Source organism: Squalius cephalus (assembly GCF_949319135.1).
Source record: "Squalius cephalus genome assembly, chromosome: 11".
In the NCBI taxonomy this organism is placed as follows: Eukaryota; Metazoa; Chordata; class Actinopteri; order Cypriniformes; family Leuciscidae; genus Squalius; species Squalius cephalus.
This window is the reverse complement of record NC_137132.1, coordinates 12,280,448-12,297,816: the sequence shown is the minus strand read 5'-3', so window position 1 is coordinate 12,297,816 and position 17,369 is coordinate 12,280,448. Positions and strand designations below refer to the sequence as shown.

The window sequence follows — 17,369 nt, the reverse complement described above, 5'->3', positions numbered from 1 at the left end:
AGAAAACAGCAGTTCTCCTGAGGATAAATGAAGTCTTAAAGGAATAGTTCGCCCACAAATGAGAATTCATGTCATAACAAACCCATTTGACTTTCTTTCTTCCGTGGAACACAAAAGATGATTTTTGAACAATGATCTGGTCAAAATAATGAATGTAAATGAGGACTGAGGCTTAAAAAAATAAAAAATAAAATAAAATAAAATAAAATAAAATATATATATATATATATATATATATATATATGTATCAAAGTAGTTCTTTATGACTCATGCACTATATTAAAAAGGATAGTTCACTCAGAAATGACGTCAAACCTGTATGACTGTCTTTCTTCTGTAGAACACAAAAGAAGATATATTTTTGTATGTACAACTATTGTATATGATATGAAAGTCATTGGGGTCCAAAACAACAAGGGACTCCACTGACGTTTATTGTATGAAAGAAAAACCAGACATTTTTCAAATACCTCCTTTTATGTTCCACAGAAGTCAGTCAAACATTTGTGGGTGAACTGTTCCTTTAAACTTTGTTTGAAGAGCAGCCCAAAATAGTTATTTAGTAAATTTAAGTTATTCAGACATTCACCAGTGTTATTTTATTACTATTTATTTACTTTCTATTAATTTTTTTTTAATTAGTTTATATTTTTTATTATTTTTTTAATTGTGTGTGCTTTAAAAAAAAATTTTATTAGATTTTGCTTTTTGTAAATATTACTTTTTAAGTTGAATTTATTTTTATTTCAGTTTTAGTTTATTTTTATTTTCAATTGGAAATTTTAGTCCTTCAATTCAAACTTAATACAGTTAGTTTTCAAAAGTTGTTTCAACTTTATTTCAATGAACAAAAATGGTTTTTATAGTTTTAGTTAACAATAATAACCCTGATCTGCCCTGATAAGTAGTGATTTCCTATTTTTGAAAGAATCATTCTCTTGAGTTGGATCTTTTAAATGATTCAAATGAGTCGGTCTGAATCATTCATTCCCATTTTGTAATCTCTGGCTTCACATGTAAACAATGAAACTGTGAGGAATTATCGCAGTAAAATAATTTGGCATACACAAATGTGACATGTTTATATTGTCTCTTGCTTTTATCTTGATTTTGTTAGTGCCAAATTAGATATGGAGTCCATTCTGACTAAGGTCTCTATAGGATTGAGATAAAGTGGGTGGACACACGTTTGAAAGCTGTCAAGCGAAGTCTTATGAAGCCCTGAATGTGATAAATGATTAATTACAAAGCATTTAATTCATGAAAATGACATTTAGGCCAAATTCTCACATCACATCTGTCGCTTTTGAGGGGTTGATTAAAGTTTAAAACTGACATAATGCACATGACAAAGACAAAGCCAGTCGGAATTAAAAAGCTCCTTAACAGTTCGAAAGGATTGTGAATTCAATGATGTGGAAATTAGTAGGGAAAGTATAAGCATAAAGGACTGCAGGATTAGCTGTTTCTTAGCTTATCTTCCAGCGGCGAGCCCATCTTGCCCTTCTCATTCGATAGGCCCGATGCTGAAAAAGGTCCGGGTTTTTAGATGGCTATGGGGCTAGATGCAAAAGAGTAAGCTCTCGCAGCTCATTCTGGGATGAATACATAATTCATTAAAATGAGAAGCTCCAAGAACAAGCTGATAATGTCTGTTGGATAATCTCGCAACAGCTTGATAAATTCAAAGGGTTTATTTTGGAAGAAAAGTAAGTTTGAGAGCCTTTGAGCAAGTTCAGAGCTCTGGGTGTAAGATATGAAGCTTATGGCCAGCTCTAAATGTTCTCGACTTTGTTGTTGGGTCCAAAAGATAAAGGAGCTAATGCAATTGGAGATTATGATCATATAAAGAGACACCAGCAAATATGAGCGTGCATATCAAATGATCTGCGTGTTTGTTCCTGATCAATTCCTTTTAGTCTACACAGTGAAGCGGCACTTTAAAATACTGTGTGTAGCATAAAATAGAAGTAATGAAATTTGACACAGTTTCCGTTCATCGCCTCACACTCCAGGCTGGCTTCTGTACTGAAAAATGAAAAACTATCAAGACTTGGGGACACAAAACAGACTCCACACCCTTGGGCTTCGCTACAGGCAAATTAGCAGCGTGATAATCCTTAGGATGGGTGGATTACCTTCCTGAATGTCATGCGCTGTTCTACCATGACAGCAGGTGGAACAGGACAGATAATCCCGGCCAATGAATATTATCAGGCAGAAATATCGGTCATTAGCCAGCAAAGGACATACTTTTCCCTCCTCAGAGCACAACAGTGACTCATGACTCTCTAAAATACTTGATTCTGACTGGTCAGTCACATCATTATGTGGTAAATTATTGTTGCATAATGATCACTAAACTATATAATTGACCACTGTACCAAGCAATTCATTTTCTATAGCTGCACTAGTTTCATGTCTTCCGAATCACTCCACAGTTTCTTTTTTAATAAAATATCAATTTATTTATTCATTTATTATGTTTGGTGCAAACAGGGATAAAAAGTACCCCCAGCTTCTGCCATGGCCATCCCAGTTCCCTGACCTGATGAGTGGGGTGAAGCACCAACATGGATCTGGGAATCTGAAGGATCTGGAGAGATTCTGTAAGGAGGAATGACCTCTGATCTCTTGTCAGGTGTTCTCCAAACTCATCAGGAATTTTAGAAGAAAACTCAGAGCTGTTATCTTGGCAAAAGGAGGTTGGAAAAAGTATTTAATAAAAGGGTGCCAATAATTATTGGCCAACATGTTTTGGAGAAAAAACATTTTTTCATAATGTGATTTCCCCCCCACTTTCAATTCATTTACTTCAATGAAAGGTTCAATTATTTGTGATTTTTTTGATCAAAAGGATAAACAATGCAGATTTATTTTTACAGCCATCTTTGATCATATTTATCAGGGGTGCCAATAAAACTATTAATTTATCATTCTCAATATCTCTTTCCTCTCCTGTTACTCTGCTAATTTGAAAAGGCAAAAAAAGATTTTCAGTGATAACGGCTTACTGTAAATGTATCAGATTTTCTTTATGAGTAGCATAAACTAAAAAAAGAAATCAGAAAAAAATAACCGATTTTGTATATCTATGAGCTCAGCATCTATTTATTTGATATCTATTTTCACCGTACATATTCCACTTATCATCAGCTCTTCATAATGCTGCATTTTGGCTCGTTTAGAGAGTGAATAAAAACAAATAGCTGCCTTGTCATCCAGTGAGTGAATGTATTAAGCATCAACACAAAGCTTCTTCTCATTGAGTCGAGTTGTATTGAGCTTCACAAAAGATGGCTTGAATAAACTGTAAATGAACTATTATCTCTTAGGCGAGACTTGAGCGTGACACGCCATTGACTGACAGAGCTCTTTATTGTGCGTCTATGCATGAGACGGTGTACAGTACCAGGTGCTGAAAGAATAAATGAATATACGTGTTGTGTGGGAGGCTTGATTTAGCTCAACTCCATAGACGCTCCAGGGAAAAACTCAACCACACCCCAATAGCACAGTTACACAGTCTAATTATACCATGCATTTCCTCATGTGACCAAGAACCGTTCTGAAAGAGTGGGTGAAAATATCCACTTGCGGCTGCAGATACGGACAGCGATGTTTATAATGCAGCGGTAAAAGTGACTGGAAAGTGGGTGAAATGCTTTGTGAAAGCAAAAGAATTTACCCTCGTTATCGGCTGTCTGAGTCACCGCGTGCTGGTGGACACAAACTACGCACCTAATACGGGATGAGTCACCTCCAGCGTCCCGAGACAACACCTCCCGAGCGTTCTCCGCCTGTCTCGGAGTTCCTGACTTCAAAAAGTTTGAAAACCAATGTTAAACCCAGTGACTCCCTATGTAGGAGGATTATGTAATTATAATTTGAGTTCATTGATTAGAGGGAGACAGTCAGAGAAAGCAGAGAGGGCGGCTCGTCAGTACCTCATCAGGGATGCTGTGTGTGTGTGTGTGTGTGTGCGCCTCACTTGTCAGCGGTGCCACCGATTGGCTAGGCCCGGAACTTCAGTGGCCATGGTAACGGGGTGAAGGTGAGGCTCTTAATGCCGGAGAGAGAGGCGTGTGTATGTGTGTGTGTGTGAGTGTGTGTGTAAGGGAGCGGCGAGTCTGTTAGGAAGCTAGATGTGCACTCATGTAGCTGATAAGAACATGCTAGAACTCCTGTGCTCGCCATCATCCCACAACGCACGCAGTGTACCCTCACATGGAGCGGAAACACAATCCTCTCGTTTTCTCTCCCACATAGGCTCTGCCTTGCCGTTCCCTTTGAATGATGGGGTGTTCTTTTTGCACATATTAATATGTATGACACGACCAATTTTTTTTGCACCAATGTATTACCAAACATACATATACAATACATGCCATACATGCCATACATTACATACATTACATACATACATACATACATACATACATAACATACATACATTACATACATACCACAAATAAACAAGACATATAAATAAAAATGCATTTACATTCAGTATACAACCAACGATTTTCGTGGGACATTAAAAGCGTCAAGGTAGTAAAACCGTTTTAAACAGAGTTCAAAATGAAATAAAAGTACATTTTATTTTTAATCTTTAAATAATATTTTTATTAAGTAATACATATTTAAAAATAGTCAAGGAGTTTTAAAAAATAATATTTAAATTCATATTAATATAATAACAATTAAGACATAAAAAATGTATATATTAGGATATTCAAATATTTTAAAATAAAATATGACAATTTATATTAATTAACTATTTATTATTATTATTATTATTATTATTATATTGTTATATTATTATTATTAATATTTTAATAACTTGTGTCAAGAAAATATTATCACAAAAAAGACATGACAAGGTCATTTCAGGCTGTCACATCATGGTATAATTTCAATAAATCATTACAAATATAAAAATGGGTAAAAATAAATAAATAAATAAATAAATGAATATATAAATAAATAAATAGCATACTGAAAAAATAAATGAACTGACTAGCGAAATAAATAAATATTGATTTGAGTTTAAATTATATTATGCAAGAAAGTGATACTAGCACAACTATGTAGAAAATCGGTTGTGTGGGACAGCGGTCAATTATATACGGTTATACAGTGGTCATTACGCAACAATATTTTACCACAGAATGATGTTGTCTGTCCTTTCAAAAGCCAAAAAAGAGACGAAAGGACATTAAATTCTCCAAAAATGAGCTCTTTAACATCTCTCTCATCTCCAGGGAAAAGAACGACCAACACGCCTGGCCTTGAAAATGAGGAAGTGGCTTTCTCAGTCCTCTTTCATAGAATCAGTGTCACTAGTTTAGAGCCGGGTTAGGACGTGGGAGCGCGAGTTTGTGTTGCCCTGACACATTTGAGAGTAAGCCAGGGGAGCGAGATGAGGGTAACGTGCCATGCTGGAACTGAAAGGGCATCTTTGAGCTGTTATATAGAGCGGATTTGCGCAGGATAGGGCAGGAAGGAAGCGATCACAGTGCCTCTTTCACAAAGGGGAACCAATGGCTGTGACCTTCAATCCGGCCGGCCTCCGGAATTGACAGTCAATAACAGCGAATGAGTGTACGCTTTAACCGAAGAGCTTAACCGCTCTGCCAACACCTGTTGCACTCTACAAGAGAGCCTTTCACTGAGACAGGTGCCCTCGGAGCGAGAGACACCTCCTTCCTCAAGATCTGGCCACCCCAGCTGCTCGCTCACCAGCAGATTCTTCACATGCCTGCCTGTCAACTACACAACAGATAGCATTCTCACACCAGTGGTCTCTCAGCTGTCTGAGCCCCCTTCAGAGCCCAGGCAAATGCATTCAGTTTTGATTAAACCATGTTACTCGTTGGATAAGGCATGATGGAGTTACAGCAAAATGAAAAACACACAAGCTGCGTGTGCAGAACCGGATGCGACTGGGATTTAGAGGTTTGCATTAGCACAGAATAATTCAGCCGAGAGAAACTAATTGCATCTAGATGCTTTAAATGACCTTCAACCACCTGTCAGCCGAGGGGACATTCAACGAAGCACTTCACTGAATTTATATAAAAGAAGTAAAATAAACAATTTCTCTTAAAATAGATTTGTACATGTGAAACAGAGTAGAATGTGCAATCCTCAACACAATATATATGACTGCTTAAAACTAGATTTTTCCATTGAGAGACCTGCTAAAGCTTTATTTAAATAACCAACTGAAAAATGCCAAAAATCCATTTCAATTTAGCCAACAGACCAGGTTATAGGAGACCAATTAAGACCAGCAAACCAGTTTAGGCTGGATTTACACCTGGTATTATGATGCGTTTTGGTCAATCAGATCACAAGTGGATGACGCTAAATACAGGTGTAAACGGGGTCTAAAATGTTTTGAGCTTGTCCACTTTCAGAGGTAGTCAAAAAAGCATTAGACTGGATTGCTTTCGTAATGTAGACACTCATGTGATCAAATGTGTTGGGACAGCCACAAAAGACCACCTACTCTCTGCATACTGACCTAATGCGTAAACATTATGGGAAGAGCACTAGCCAGACGGGATTTAAACTTTGTCGGCTGAAGACCCAAGTTTGGTTTGAAGACGAAACACGTACCAAGCACAATGTTCTCTCACAATTCCTGATTTCTAACACGCACTCATAGCGTTCGGCATGTCATTGCAGAAACTAAAGCTGATGCTCTCCGTATGTTTTTCCCATCGTCTCTGGGCGTAAGCTTATTTTGTCCATTAGGTCGAAAGATCTGGAAAAACAACAACATACATTTACCTGCCCATAGACCCTCCCCTCGAAGGAATCAGGACAGAAGTGGTTGAAAGTGGACAAAAGAGACGGATTAAAATACCAGGTGTAAACGGGAATGTGTCTCCCTCATGTAGGCCTACTTGTGATCCGATCAACCAAAACGCATCTTAATACCAGGTGTAAACAGGGCCTTAGAGTGTTTCTATGTGGTTTGGTCCCTAGGGATTTATGGGTTGCTAAGTCAAATGAGCCCACTGTCAAGTTTCTACAATACTTTATATTATCTCAGACCCCCTTCAATGAGTTTTATCATCCACCAGCCATAAATCATAAGTCTACTACCTTGACAGCATGAAACATAACAGCACACAATTTAAGGCATCAATCACATCCACTGCACATAGAGTAGGATGGCATATAAATACCTAGTGTTAGAGATTTTTTCATTTCCCAACTATAAGCAATAGTAATAGCGATGTTTGTCTTATCACAAATTAGCTATTGTTTGAGGCATGCCAGCTTCTGGCAGGTCTAGGTTAGAGCAACCTGGCCTCAGCATGTATGGCGTGAGTGACAAACTGCTGTACTGCATAACTGAAATAGTTCCCTGCGTATCTGCTCCCAAGGGGAGTAAAGGTATGATTATTTGGTTTCTCTTCAAATATGCATGCCCGGGCAAGTCCTGGATCCCCACGAACACCTCTATCGACTTTGTTAATGAACCCCTCACTAATATCACTGAGCGTCCCAGGTCGTCAAGCACCACGGTTTTTCACAAAGGAATGTTGTCTATGCGCTTGCAGACGATGGACATCTGAATGGGGCAGAAAATCCAGTCAGGAATGTTAAGAGCTCGCCCACTTTTTGTGTCGCCCTCATTGAACCTCCTTTAGCTCCTAATAACACCCTCTACGATGATAATTAACACAGAACCCTTAAGGGACTTTCAACCAAAGAAGCGCTGATGCAAAACATTTAAATGAAATGCATTGATAATAACAGCCTCACCCTTCGCCAGCTTGCAGCTGTGTGGAAGGGATGGAGAACTTTAACTCCAGAACGTCCCGTTTACAGCTGGAGCTGAGGTCCACTGCACTCATAACAACATCCCTAAAGACTCATGTCTATGACATCACTCAGCCAAGACCTGATCTCAGTTCATTCACACCAAAACAAAGACTTTCAGCGGAGAAAACTATGTACACTCTTAAAAATGAAGGTTCTTAATTGGCATCAGCGGTTCCGTGAAGAACATTTAATATTCATGGAAACTTTCAATTCCAAAAAAAGTTTTTTTTTTAAATGGAAAAAGGTTCTTTAGATTATTAAGATGTTCTTCACATAAAAAAAAAACGGTTATTTTCAAGAACTGTTTACTGAAAGTTTCTTTGGGGAACCAAAAATGGTTCTTCCATGGAATTAATACAACAACAATAAATAAAAAACTTTTGGAAGCTTTATTTTTAAAGTTATGAAAGTTATGTGAAAATCATATGATGAAAATGTTTTTAATTTATGAATTAAAATTCATTTCAATATTAATAAATTCAAAATATCAAGGTACAAGTGTCCTGATATTTGAATGAAGAAAAAAAGCTTTATTAAAAGAATACAATTCTTAATAAGAAAACATTATGTAGTTTGGCATTATCTTATTATTTCTTAGTAAAAACTATACAATATTTTACAAAATATACAAATAACAAATTTGTTTATTAATATTTGAAAAACTTTTTCCCACCAAATCAAAGTCAAGTGGAGCGACTAACATACATAACTATGGAGAAAAAAAAGATTTTCAATTCATACACACAATGACTTGAATACACCCCTGCTGACTCTTGTGACCACGTGGCATGGTCAATAAGTCTCTTAAAATATCATATAATTTGACCTTTTTATGAAAAGACATGCTAAGTTCTGGCTGTAAAATGTCATGTGGCATGACTCTAAAAAATACGTAATATTTATGAAGTAATCATTTCTGATACTTTTTTTACCTTAAAATATGAGCATGTCTTTCATTTCTATATTAAGAATTCATTTTCTTGATGGCATAAAGTCAAAAAGGTCATTGTGATGCAACTTTCCTGATATCATAATGAAAAAAAAAAAAAAAGGTTTATTAAAATAATTAAATTCTTGATAAGAAAACCTTGCTAAGTAGTTTGGCATAATCCAACAAAAATATATTTTAACAAAACTGCTACAATGCTCATTAAAATTGAAAAACTGTCTGTCAAGTCATGTGGTGTGATCAGCATACAGAAAAAAAAAAACAGGAAATTGTATCATAGAGTGTTAAGGTCAATAAGTCTGTTAAAATATTAAATAATCTCCCAAAAAATGATGATATTTATGATTTTTTTTAAATTCAAGGTGAAAATAAAATACCGTATATGATTACTTTTACTTGATGGTTGCACTACATGACATTTTTTGACTCATTAAATGTAAACGTTTCTTTTAAAAGTGTTTGGATCTTATCTTATCTGTCATGGACCCAGCCAACAAATGACTTATGACCAGTGGCACCTGTGAGAGGATGTGAGGGTCTTTGATGAGGCCGTGCAGGAAGTGAGAGAGGATGCCCAGTCACTATTCATCTGACTCAATGGCATGAATCCTGAGGGGGGGATGCAGACTCCCAGCTGTCATACCCAGTCTGGCTTCCTCTCAGAGCTGGGCACCAATGCTTCCTCTAAATCTCCCATTCCTCAAAGAACCTCTCACTATCTGGGACAGGCCAAAGAGGCTCCTTTCTGTATCTCAATAGACAGAGGGCAATTCATTTGAGCTTTAATGTAAAAAAGATGTTGTTCACACAGATGGCCCTGGCTGGAAAGAAGTCAATCTTTCTTTTCCCACTTTGCCCGTCACCCGTTACCCTGTTCTACCCCGAATAAACCCATCCTTCCGTTGCAAGGCTTTAGTGTGCACATGTTACAGACCATCAGCTCTCAAGAGAACGCAGGAGGGCTTGAGTTCAATAGAAGACACAGAGAACTCTATTCAGATTCTCTATGAAAAAAGACATTCTGTTTGAGAAAATTAGGCTGTGAAAACTGAAGCTAAGGTTTTGTGCTCCTTGCACCAGGATATTCACCTTCTGTACTTTCTTTGGATACAAGTAGCTTCTGAATGGCAGCCTTGTCATGCATGCCTTTTTATAAGGCAAGATACTACAGGTGAATATGGTAGAAATTTGAACTAATACTAGCTATCACCATACTTTCCCAGTTGATTAATCACAATACATTAAGACAATTGTTTTTGTATTTCAAGTTTTCTAAAATGTTATGTTTAAATATACAAATAAGGGTAGTTCAACTCTAATTAAATACTAAGTTGCATGCATTTCCAGATCCGAAATCTAAACATTGGCTAAAGCCAGATTCAATCTTCTTAATTTTGTTGAGATATTACAATAAAGAATTTTACAGAGGAGATTTTGGATGTCTTTCTTTATATCAGAAAAAAAGATGTCAGATGATATCACCATATATCAAAAAAATACTGATAACCGAATAATTTTAGGAATAAAATGTTATATAAATCAGTTGAATACAGTATATGAACAAACCCTTCTGTAACAAGTGCTCCTGAAGTGGAGATTTCTAACTCATTTTAAGAAACGGCCTTTATTGTAATAAATAGATACAATTTTATAAAATTAACACTTTAATATGGATTTTGGATTACCTTAATGGGTCACCCGAAGCTGTGCAAAGCAGCAAGAGAAGCAAATCGTTGATGGAAAACGTCTTAATGTTCTAAAACCTACTGAGCTGCCTACCTAGACAACATAGCTTCATAGACTGCTCCAAAAGGTTTTGTTTCGGCCAAATTCTAAATAACCATCATGTTTATCTACTGCTGAGAAGGCAATCCTGTGAAAAATGGTAAGAAAAATAAATAGAGAAATAGAGAAATGCTGCATACTAGAAAAAAAAAAAAATTATTATCAAAAAGTAACGATAAAAATAGGCCAATTGAATTAAAAACTGACTAGTTTAAACTGCCTACTCTATTTGCGTGTACTATAAACATTGTTAGCGTACACATGCTAACATCAAATGCAACAGGAATTGACAGTTTTGTCCCAAATGGCATACACACAGTACTCAACTCTCTAGTCTAGTAGTGTATGACATTCAGACAGCTAGTTTGTTGCCCAGCATGGAGATAGCCCTCCCAGTAAACAATTACCGTCTTTCAACGTTGAAATATGGTTGAAAATAAGTCGGTCCGCCTTGGACTGGTTTTCGACGTGATTTCGACGTGAAAGTAGTTTCGGCCGGACTGTTTGTCTTCGTGTTTTCAACTGATCATCTATGATACCACATGTTTTCAACTGATAATCTAAGACAGGATAAGTCTGTTATACATGCTAAAATAACGGAGAAAAACAAACTACCAAACCATGTTCATTATTATCTCGAATAAATTTAAAGAGTTTTACATATTCCATCAAGACGTTGAAGATCGACCTTTTTCAACGTTGAAAAGTTGTAATTAGATGTTGAAGATTTACGTCTATTCAACGTCTAATAGACGACTTTTTGCTAGCTGGGCTCCTTCTCCGCTATGTATGCTGATAAAGCTATCTCAGCTAATAAAGCTGCGAATGTTGAGTGAATGAACTTGTGTCTAACATTCCACACACTTTGTTTTTTCAGTTAATTAGGTGCATCACCCTGGTTTTTGAAGTGCAATTTTAATTGTTGGAATTTTCATTTTAAAATCACTGCTTCCACTATTTACAGTACAAAACAGCAGAGTAGTATGTGAATTGGGACACACCTAATGTGTATTATGAGCAGAATATGTACACAAAAAGTTCAGACCCAAAACAAACAGAGCTAAAGCTTGAATAAAAGACTACAAACCAATAACCGTTATCTCACAAAGCACCAAATGATAACATTCCAGAGTTTATTTGACTCGCTTTTGACTTGCCTAGTCTAAACCATTGATTTATGACATTAAGGGTGCCCTTGTGTGCATTCAGAGATGTTAGCCCATATTATGAGAACTTCTTTTGTGTTATGCCGGTGAACCAAATGCCCTCAGTTCAAGGTTCATCTACTCTGCATTAGCGTCACGGTCATGTGACTTGAGCTGATTGCCGGAGTGATAAACCCTGTGGGTCGGCCCCTCCTGACCCTCCCAGCTCTGATTAGGTCTTCTGAGACAACCGCCTTCCTTACACATTCCTTCTTCAGCGGAAACACGCTCCATTTACAACACAAATAGCCAACAGTCAAAGCGTGTTGCCATGAATGGGACAAATCCGATGCTTTCAGATTCAGACCTGAATCAAGTTTTACAGGGCAAGTCTATAGGTGTACATGTAGCGTGAGACTCAACCTGAAGTAGCTGGAGGCCCTTTTCCAATAATGGTTAAAACGCAGCAGATGGTGAATCATAGTTGGGATTTTGTTGTGCAAGAGCATAACCCATGTAAATCCTTGCACATATGGCAACATTTCCCAAAGTGACGGCAGGTCTGAACTGATCAGAGGCTGACTGAAATAACGGATGGAATAACTTTGAATGTGTACTGTACACAACAAAGAAGAAGTAAACACACGGTTATCACGCAATGTCAATAAAGCACATACTTATCCTGATGATCTGCCATGTGTGTGATTCTGATCATCACAATACTTATAGACCATGATTTAAACATCCACGTCAAAATAATTTAACAAGTAATGCTTAATATAATGTTTAGATCATTGGTTCTTAACCTTTTTGACTCCAAGGCCCACCAGTGATAGCATGACAAAAAAAAAATTAATAAATTCATATAACATTTTAAGAATTTACAAGACATTTCCAGGTCTATAAATCACACTTTTAAAATGAATCTACCTCCTATATCCAGGTATCCAATACTGGTCTTGTTTTGTCTTAAGCTGGATGCACACTGAACGATTTTGGCCACGATTTGGCCGTCTGAGACAAATGTTACGAATCCTAAAAAAATCCTCTAATCCTAGGCCAAAACCTGAAGTCTTGATCGCTAGTTGGACATGTTCGCCGACAGCAGATCAATGACCATTGCGATCAAATTTTGCCTCAGATGAAATTGTCAGTGTCAGAAGATTTGACGCACAGTCCTGCAGTGTGACTTCTCCAACGACAACCGTCAAATCAAAACCCAAAAGGAGCGCAGAACCGGATGACACAATTAGTGAGACAACCACAAACCACCACTTGCTCCACACACATAGTCTTCGCTTTTTTACATTTTTCTTTTCAAGACAAGCCATGATCAAAATTATTTTTGTTTGCTAGCCACCATTTAAAGGTGTGTTCACACTTGGCGTGTGTCGTTCGATTAAAACTAAATCTGTTGCGGTTGCTCTGTTAGTGCAGTTCATTTGAATAAATGTGAACGCTGCCATCCGAACACTGGTGCGCACCAAACAAGTGGACCAAGACCGCTAAAAAGTTGCTTCCAAACAAACTCTGGCGCGGTTCAAATGAAACATGAATGCAACACAGACCAAAGACATGTAAACGAACCAAAAACCCAACATGATGTCACAAGATGCGACCCTAAAATAGACAGAATGTTCAAGCATACTTGTTTTTTCTCATCATAGACGTGATGCTGAACATCACGGTTCGGTACAGGCATCAGAACCACGTCACAATCTTCGTTTGTGTGTGTGACGGAGGGATTCCTACCGCTGTTTTGACTCCTTTACACATTTTATAAGCTCTTCACGAGTCCCTTCCCTATGCCTTTAGATTCTGTGTTGAAAATGAATGCTAAGCATATAAGGAGTAACTAACCAAGAGAACTGAACTACAAGTGTGAACACACCCTAAATCGCGCATGTAATGCAGCTCAGTCACCGAACATGTCATGGATTGATGATATAAAACTCCATATGAGTTTCCGTGCGTGCGTGCGTCCGTTTTTAACGCGTCTTGACTGTCGTACAGTCTGACATTAATGACAACTGAGATCCTACAGTGGCTACAATGGCTTACAGCGGGGATCACGTTCATACAGTCTGACAAGCAACAATCTTAAGATACTATTATAAACCATACAGTGGGCACCAGTCTTTATTTTAAGTAATCTTGAGGTCTCCTTGGAAATTTGTTAAGGCTCCCTAGTGGGCCCCGGCCCTCTGGTTGTGAACCACTGATTTAAATTCAATTTAAAGGTTCAAATTATTGTAGTTTTAATGCAAATCACTTCTCGAATTCTCAAAAGACCTTTCTCAAAAAGAAACTGCATTTTGTGCTTCTAGTCCCATTAAAAAAATGCTTAATCGAGTAGCTTTAATCGTAGCTTTAACTAGTGTTAAAAAGTCACTCATTAGCTGGTGACATACGTTGGTAAAGAAAAAAGGTTACTTATAAAGAGAAGTAGATCGGATTTCTTCCCAGTGACACACTAATGACCCAATGACTCATAAGCATTGTCTGCTTTCATTTAGTCTTACATGAAACATCTTTTATTTGTATTATCTCAAGCAATTTTGAGAAAATAAAACTGAGCAAAGCTTCATAGCGTTCTAAAAGAATCGTTCTCCTATGTAGGCGTGAGAGGAAAGAGGTTTACTGGGAATAGTACAAACATAAACACACAGAGCCTTAGGCAAAATACATCATGTGCTTCCTTCTTCCTCCCAATATCCAAAAACGTACATGATAAATTCAGTTTCTATGAGTGTCTATCTATAGTGGACTTTGCATTCACCGTAATCTGAACGAGATGCAAACCTGACCTGAAACCTCTTATCTTTCACCACAGCATCAGCACAAGTTCTGTTGACACTCCACAACATGCAGACAGGAAAGAAACAAAACCTGTTTGGATATGTGGAAAAACTAGATAAGATCTTTGTGACTCGTATTGTGCCTTTGTTGCAATTGTTCAGTGTTGAATTGATCATGTATATCAAAAAAAATGACAAGAAACTCATGTTTCTCTGCTGTGTCCGGATATTAGTGTTGGCATGATACAATAATCTGTCAACTTTCTAAATATAAATACAAAGATATTATGTTAGTGTGCAACATTTATGAAGGCATAATGTGATCTGTTTGCACTGACATCCTATTCAACTGGCTTCCCACAGGCCAAGTCAGGCCCAGATAACTCACCTTGTTCAAAAGTTTGTGTTCAGAAAGATTTTCTAAAGAAATGAATACTTTTATTCAGCAATGACGCATTAAATTGGTCAAAGGTGTCAGTAAAGACTAACCAGTCAGTTTCAAATAATAGATAGATCTGCCATGGTTTACTCAAAATATTAAGAAGCACAACTGTTTTCAAAATTAATAATAAGAAGAAATGTTTCTTGAGCAGCAAATCAGCATATTAAAATTAATTCTGGCTGGAGTGATGATGCTGAAAAATCAGCTTTGCATCACAGGAATAAATTATATTTTAAATTGCAATAATATTTCATAATTTGATACAATATTTTTGATCAAATAAATGCAGCTTTGCTGAGCAAAAGAGCAGAACACATCTTTCAAAAACATTGAGCTTTGAACATTTTCAAAAAATCTTACCAACCATAAAGTTTTTAATAATAGTGTATTCAGTACCAATACTGCAGCTTATTTTCTCCCAGACTTCTCTCCTTATGGTGAAAAACTTTTTTGAATTTTTATTTATTTTTTATGCATGATTAATGCTGTCAATGTCACAGGTGAGAATGAGCATATCAGCTGTCAATCATTCAATGCGTCATGTTTACAGTGTCATCACGTCATTCCCCGAGGAAATACCAAGCCAAATGACTTGATGATACTTACATAACATTATATACTTAGTAGTGACGAGTCATTTAAAGGGCACTCCTGCTTTATAACTGTTAACTGTAAATGTTCTTGTTTTGAATTTCCTGGTAGTTGAAACTGAAAGCTATAAATCCGATGTTTAATATGCATGTCGACAAGTACTAAAACTGCTGCAGAGTTATTTTGTTGGCCTGCATGCCTTAACAATTTTTTCCATTTGACTTGTTATTAAATTTGAGCACGTCTATTTTATGCATTAAGTCGTTCCTACATGACCTAGCAAACAAATCACACAAATTAGTGCTGCACAAACAGCCAGTCTTCCAGCACACTGATTCCAATAAAGGTTTCGCTTCCCAATCCCACATGTGAGACTGACTGCCCCCCTCAAAGAGCCTTGTAGTGCCTCAGGTCAAAATGACAGACAGGGCCAGAGTTGAGGGTCTCTACTGCCTGAATACACACACACACATGTCTGAAAATATTTTTCTCCCACGTTTATAAAGGTAGACCACAAATGGACTATGGACAGGCTCGAGGAAAAATATTCGAAATATTTTCTCCACAAGTAGGCTAATTATTTTCTGAATGTGACAAAAACTGCTCAGCTAGTGATGGCCCTGCGCTTATTTGGTATACAAGCTGGAACTACTGCAACAATGTTGCAGTGCAGATTTTGATAGTAGGATTTAATTAAACAGTAAACCCACCAAGCCTTCTCTTTTTCTAAATGGTTAATGTTGCATTTCCCTCCCAAACACACCCATCTGTCAGTTTATCTCTCGTGACACTAAACTGCAACTAACTTCATTTGCAATATTTGCATTCAGAACACCCCCAGTTTCCTATTGGCCAGCAAATCAACTCAAGGCCTACGGGCAGAAATAAAAAAATGTCAACTGTAGCGCAAATATGACTGACTGCCATGTGTTGAAACGAAGATTGATAAAACTCATTCGAATACACTCCACTGCTTACAAGGTTGGTTGTGTGTATCCCATAGCGTAGTTGTTGTTGTTGCCACAGCTCATTACTTACGCAAATACACGTTTCTCAAATACGTTTCCTTACCTGAGAAATTCCTGCAGACAGGTATCGCAGAATCTGTGTCCACATGTGGAAACTTGGACGGGTTCCCTCATTGCTTTGCTACACAGAGGACACTGAAAGCGTCTCTTGGGCTTCTCCAGGAACTTGTAGTCGAACCCCGGCATTGCTGGTTTTTACACTAAGCGTCTATTGAGACTGGCGTTTGTTGTCCTCTGCAATAAGGCGCTGACAGAGCGCGTATATGTTAACTGATATTCACTTGCCAACGACACACAGGCTCGCGCTCCCAAACCGTCGGTATTGTTCCTTCTCAGCTTCCTCTTTCGAGCAACACGGCTCGATCCACCATCAGGATGACAGCTTAAACCCGACGGTCTGTCTGTATGACGAGGCTGTCAATGCAGCGCTCGAGCTCTTTGATGAACCGAAGATGATGCGCGCGATGAGACACATTCACAGCGCCTGTCGTGAAGAACACTGACAGCCTGGAGACAAAGCTCGGATCCCATCTGTTTAGGTATATCAGGCCCCACCCACTATTCATGAGGGAGGAGCCACGTTTAAATCCCTCTCAGCCCCGCACAAATCAGAAGGGCAGGCTTATTTACAGTTGTTTACAGTAATACTGTCTGTGAGCGTTATAATGTAGCCAAGTAAGGGATTATTTTAATAGAATTTATGCCAGTAATGGCCGGGATTTCTCTTGAGGTCCCTCTCGCAAGCGAATGGTTTTTAAACAAAACGATTTTTGAGGTATGCATGCTTGT

At 37.6% G+C, this 17,369-nt stretch overlaps 1 protein-coding gene across 1 annotated transcript in view; it reads right to left on the bottom strand.

The window, feature by feature from the left end:
- traf4a (tnf receptor-associated factor 4a) overlaps positions 1-17,142 on the bottom strand; it is a 36,878-nt gene extending 19,736 nt beyond the window's left edge. Inside the window, exon 1 of the mRNA XM_079884969.1 lies at positions 16,624-17,142. Coding sequence (XP_079741095.1) covers positions 16,624-16,766 — 143 coding nt within the window. The 5' untranslated portion in view covers positions 16,767-17,142. The remainder of the gene's footprint in view (positions 1-16,623) is intronic.
- Positions 17,143-17,369: the final 227 nt, after the last annotated feature.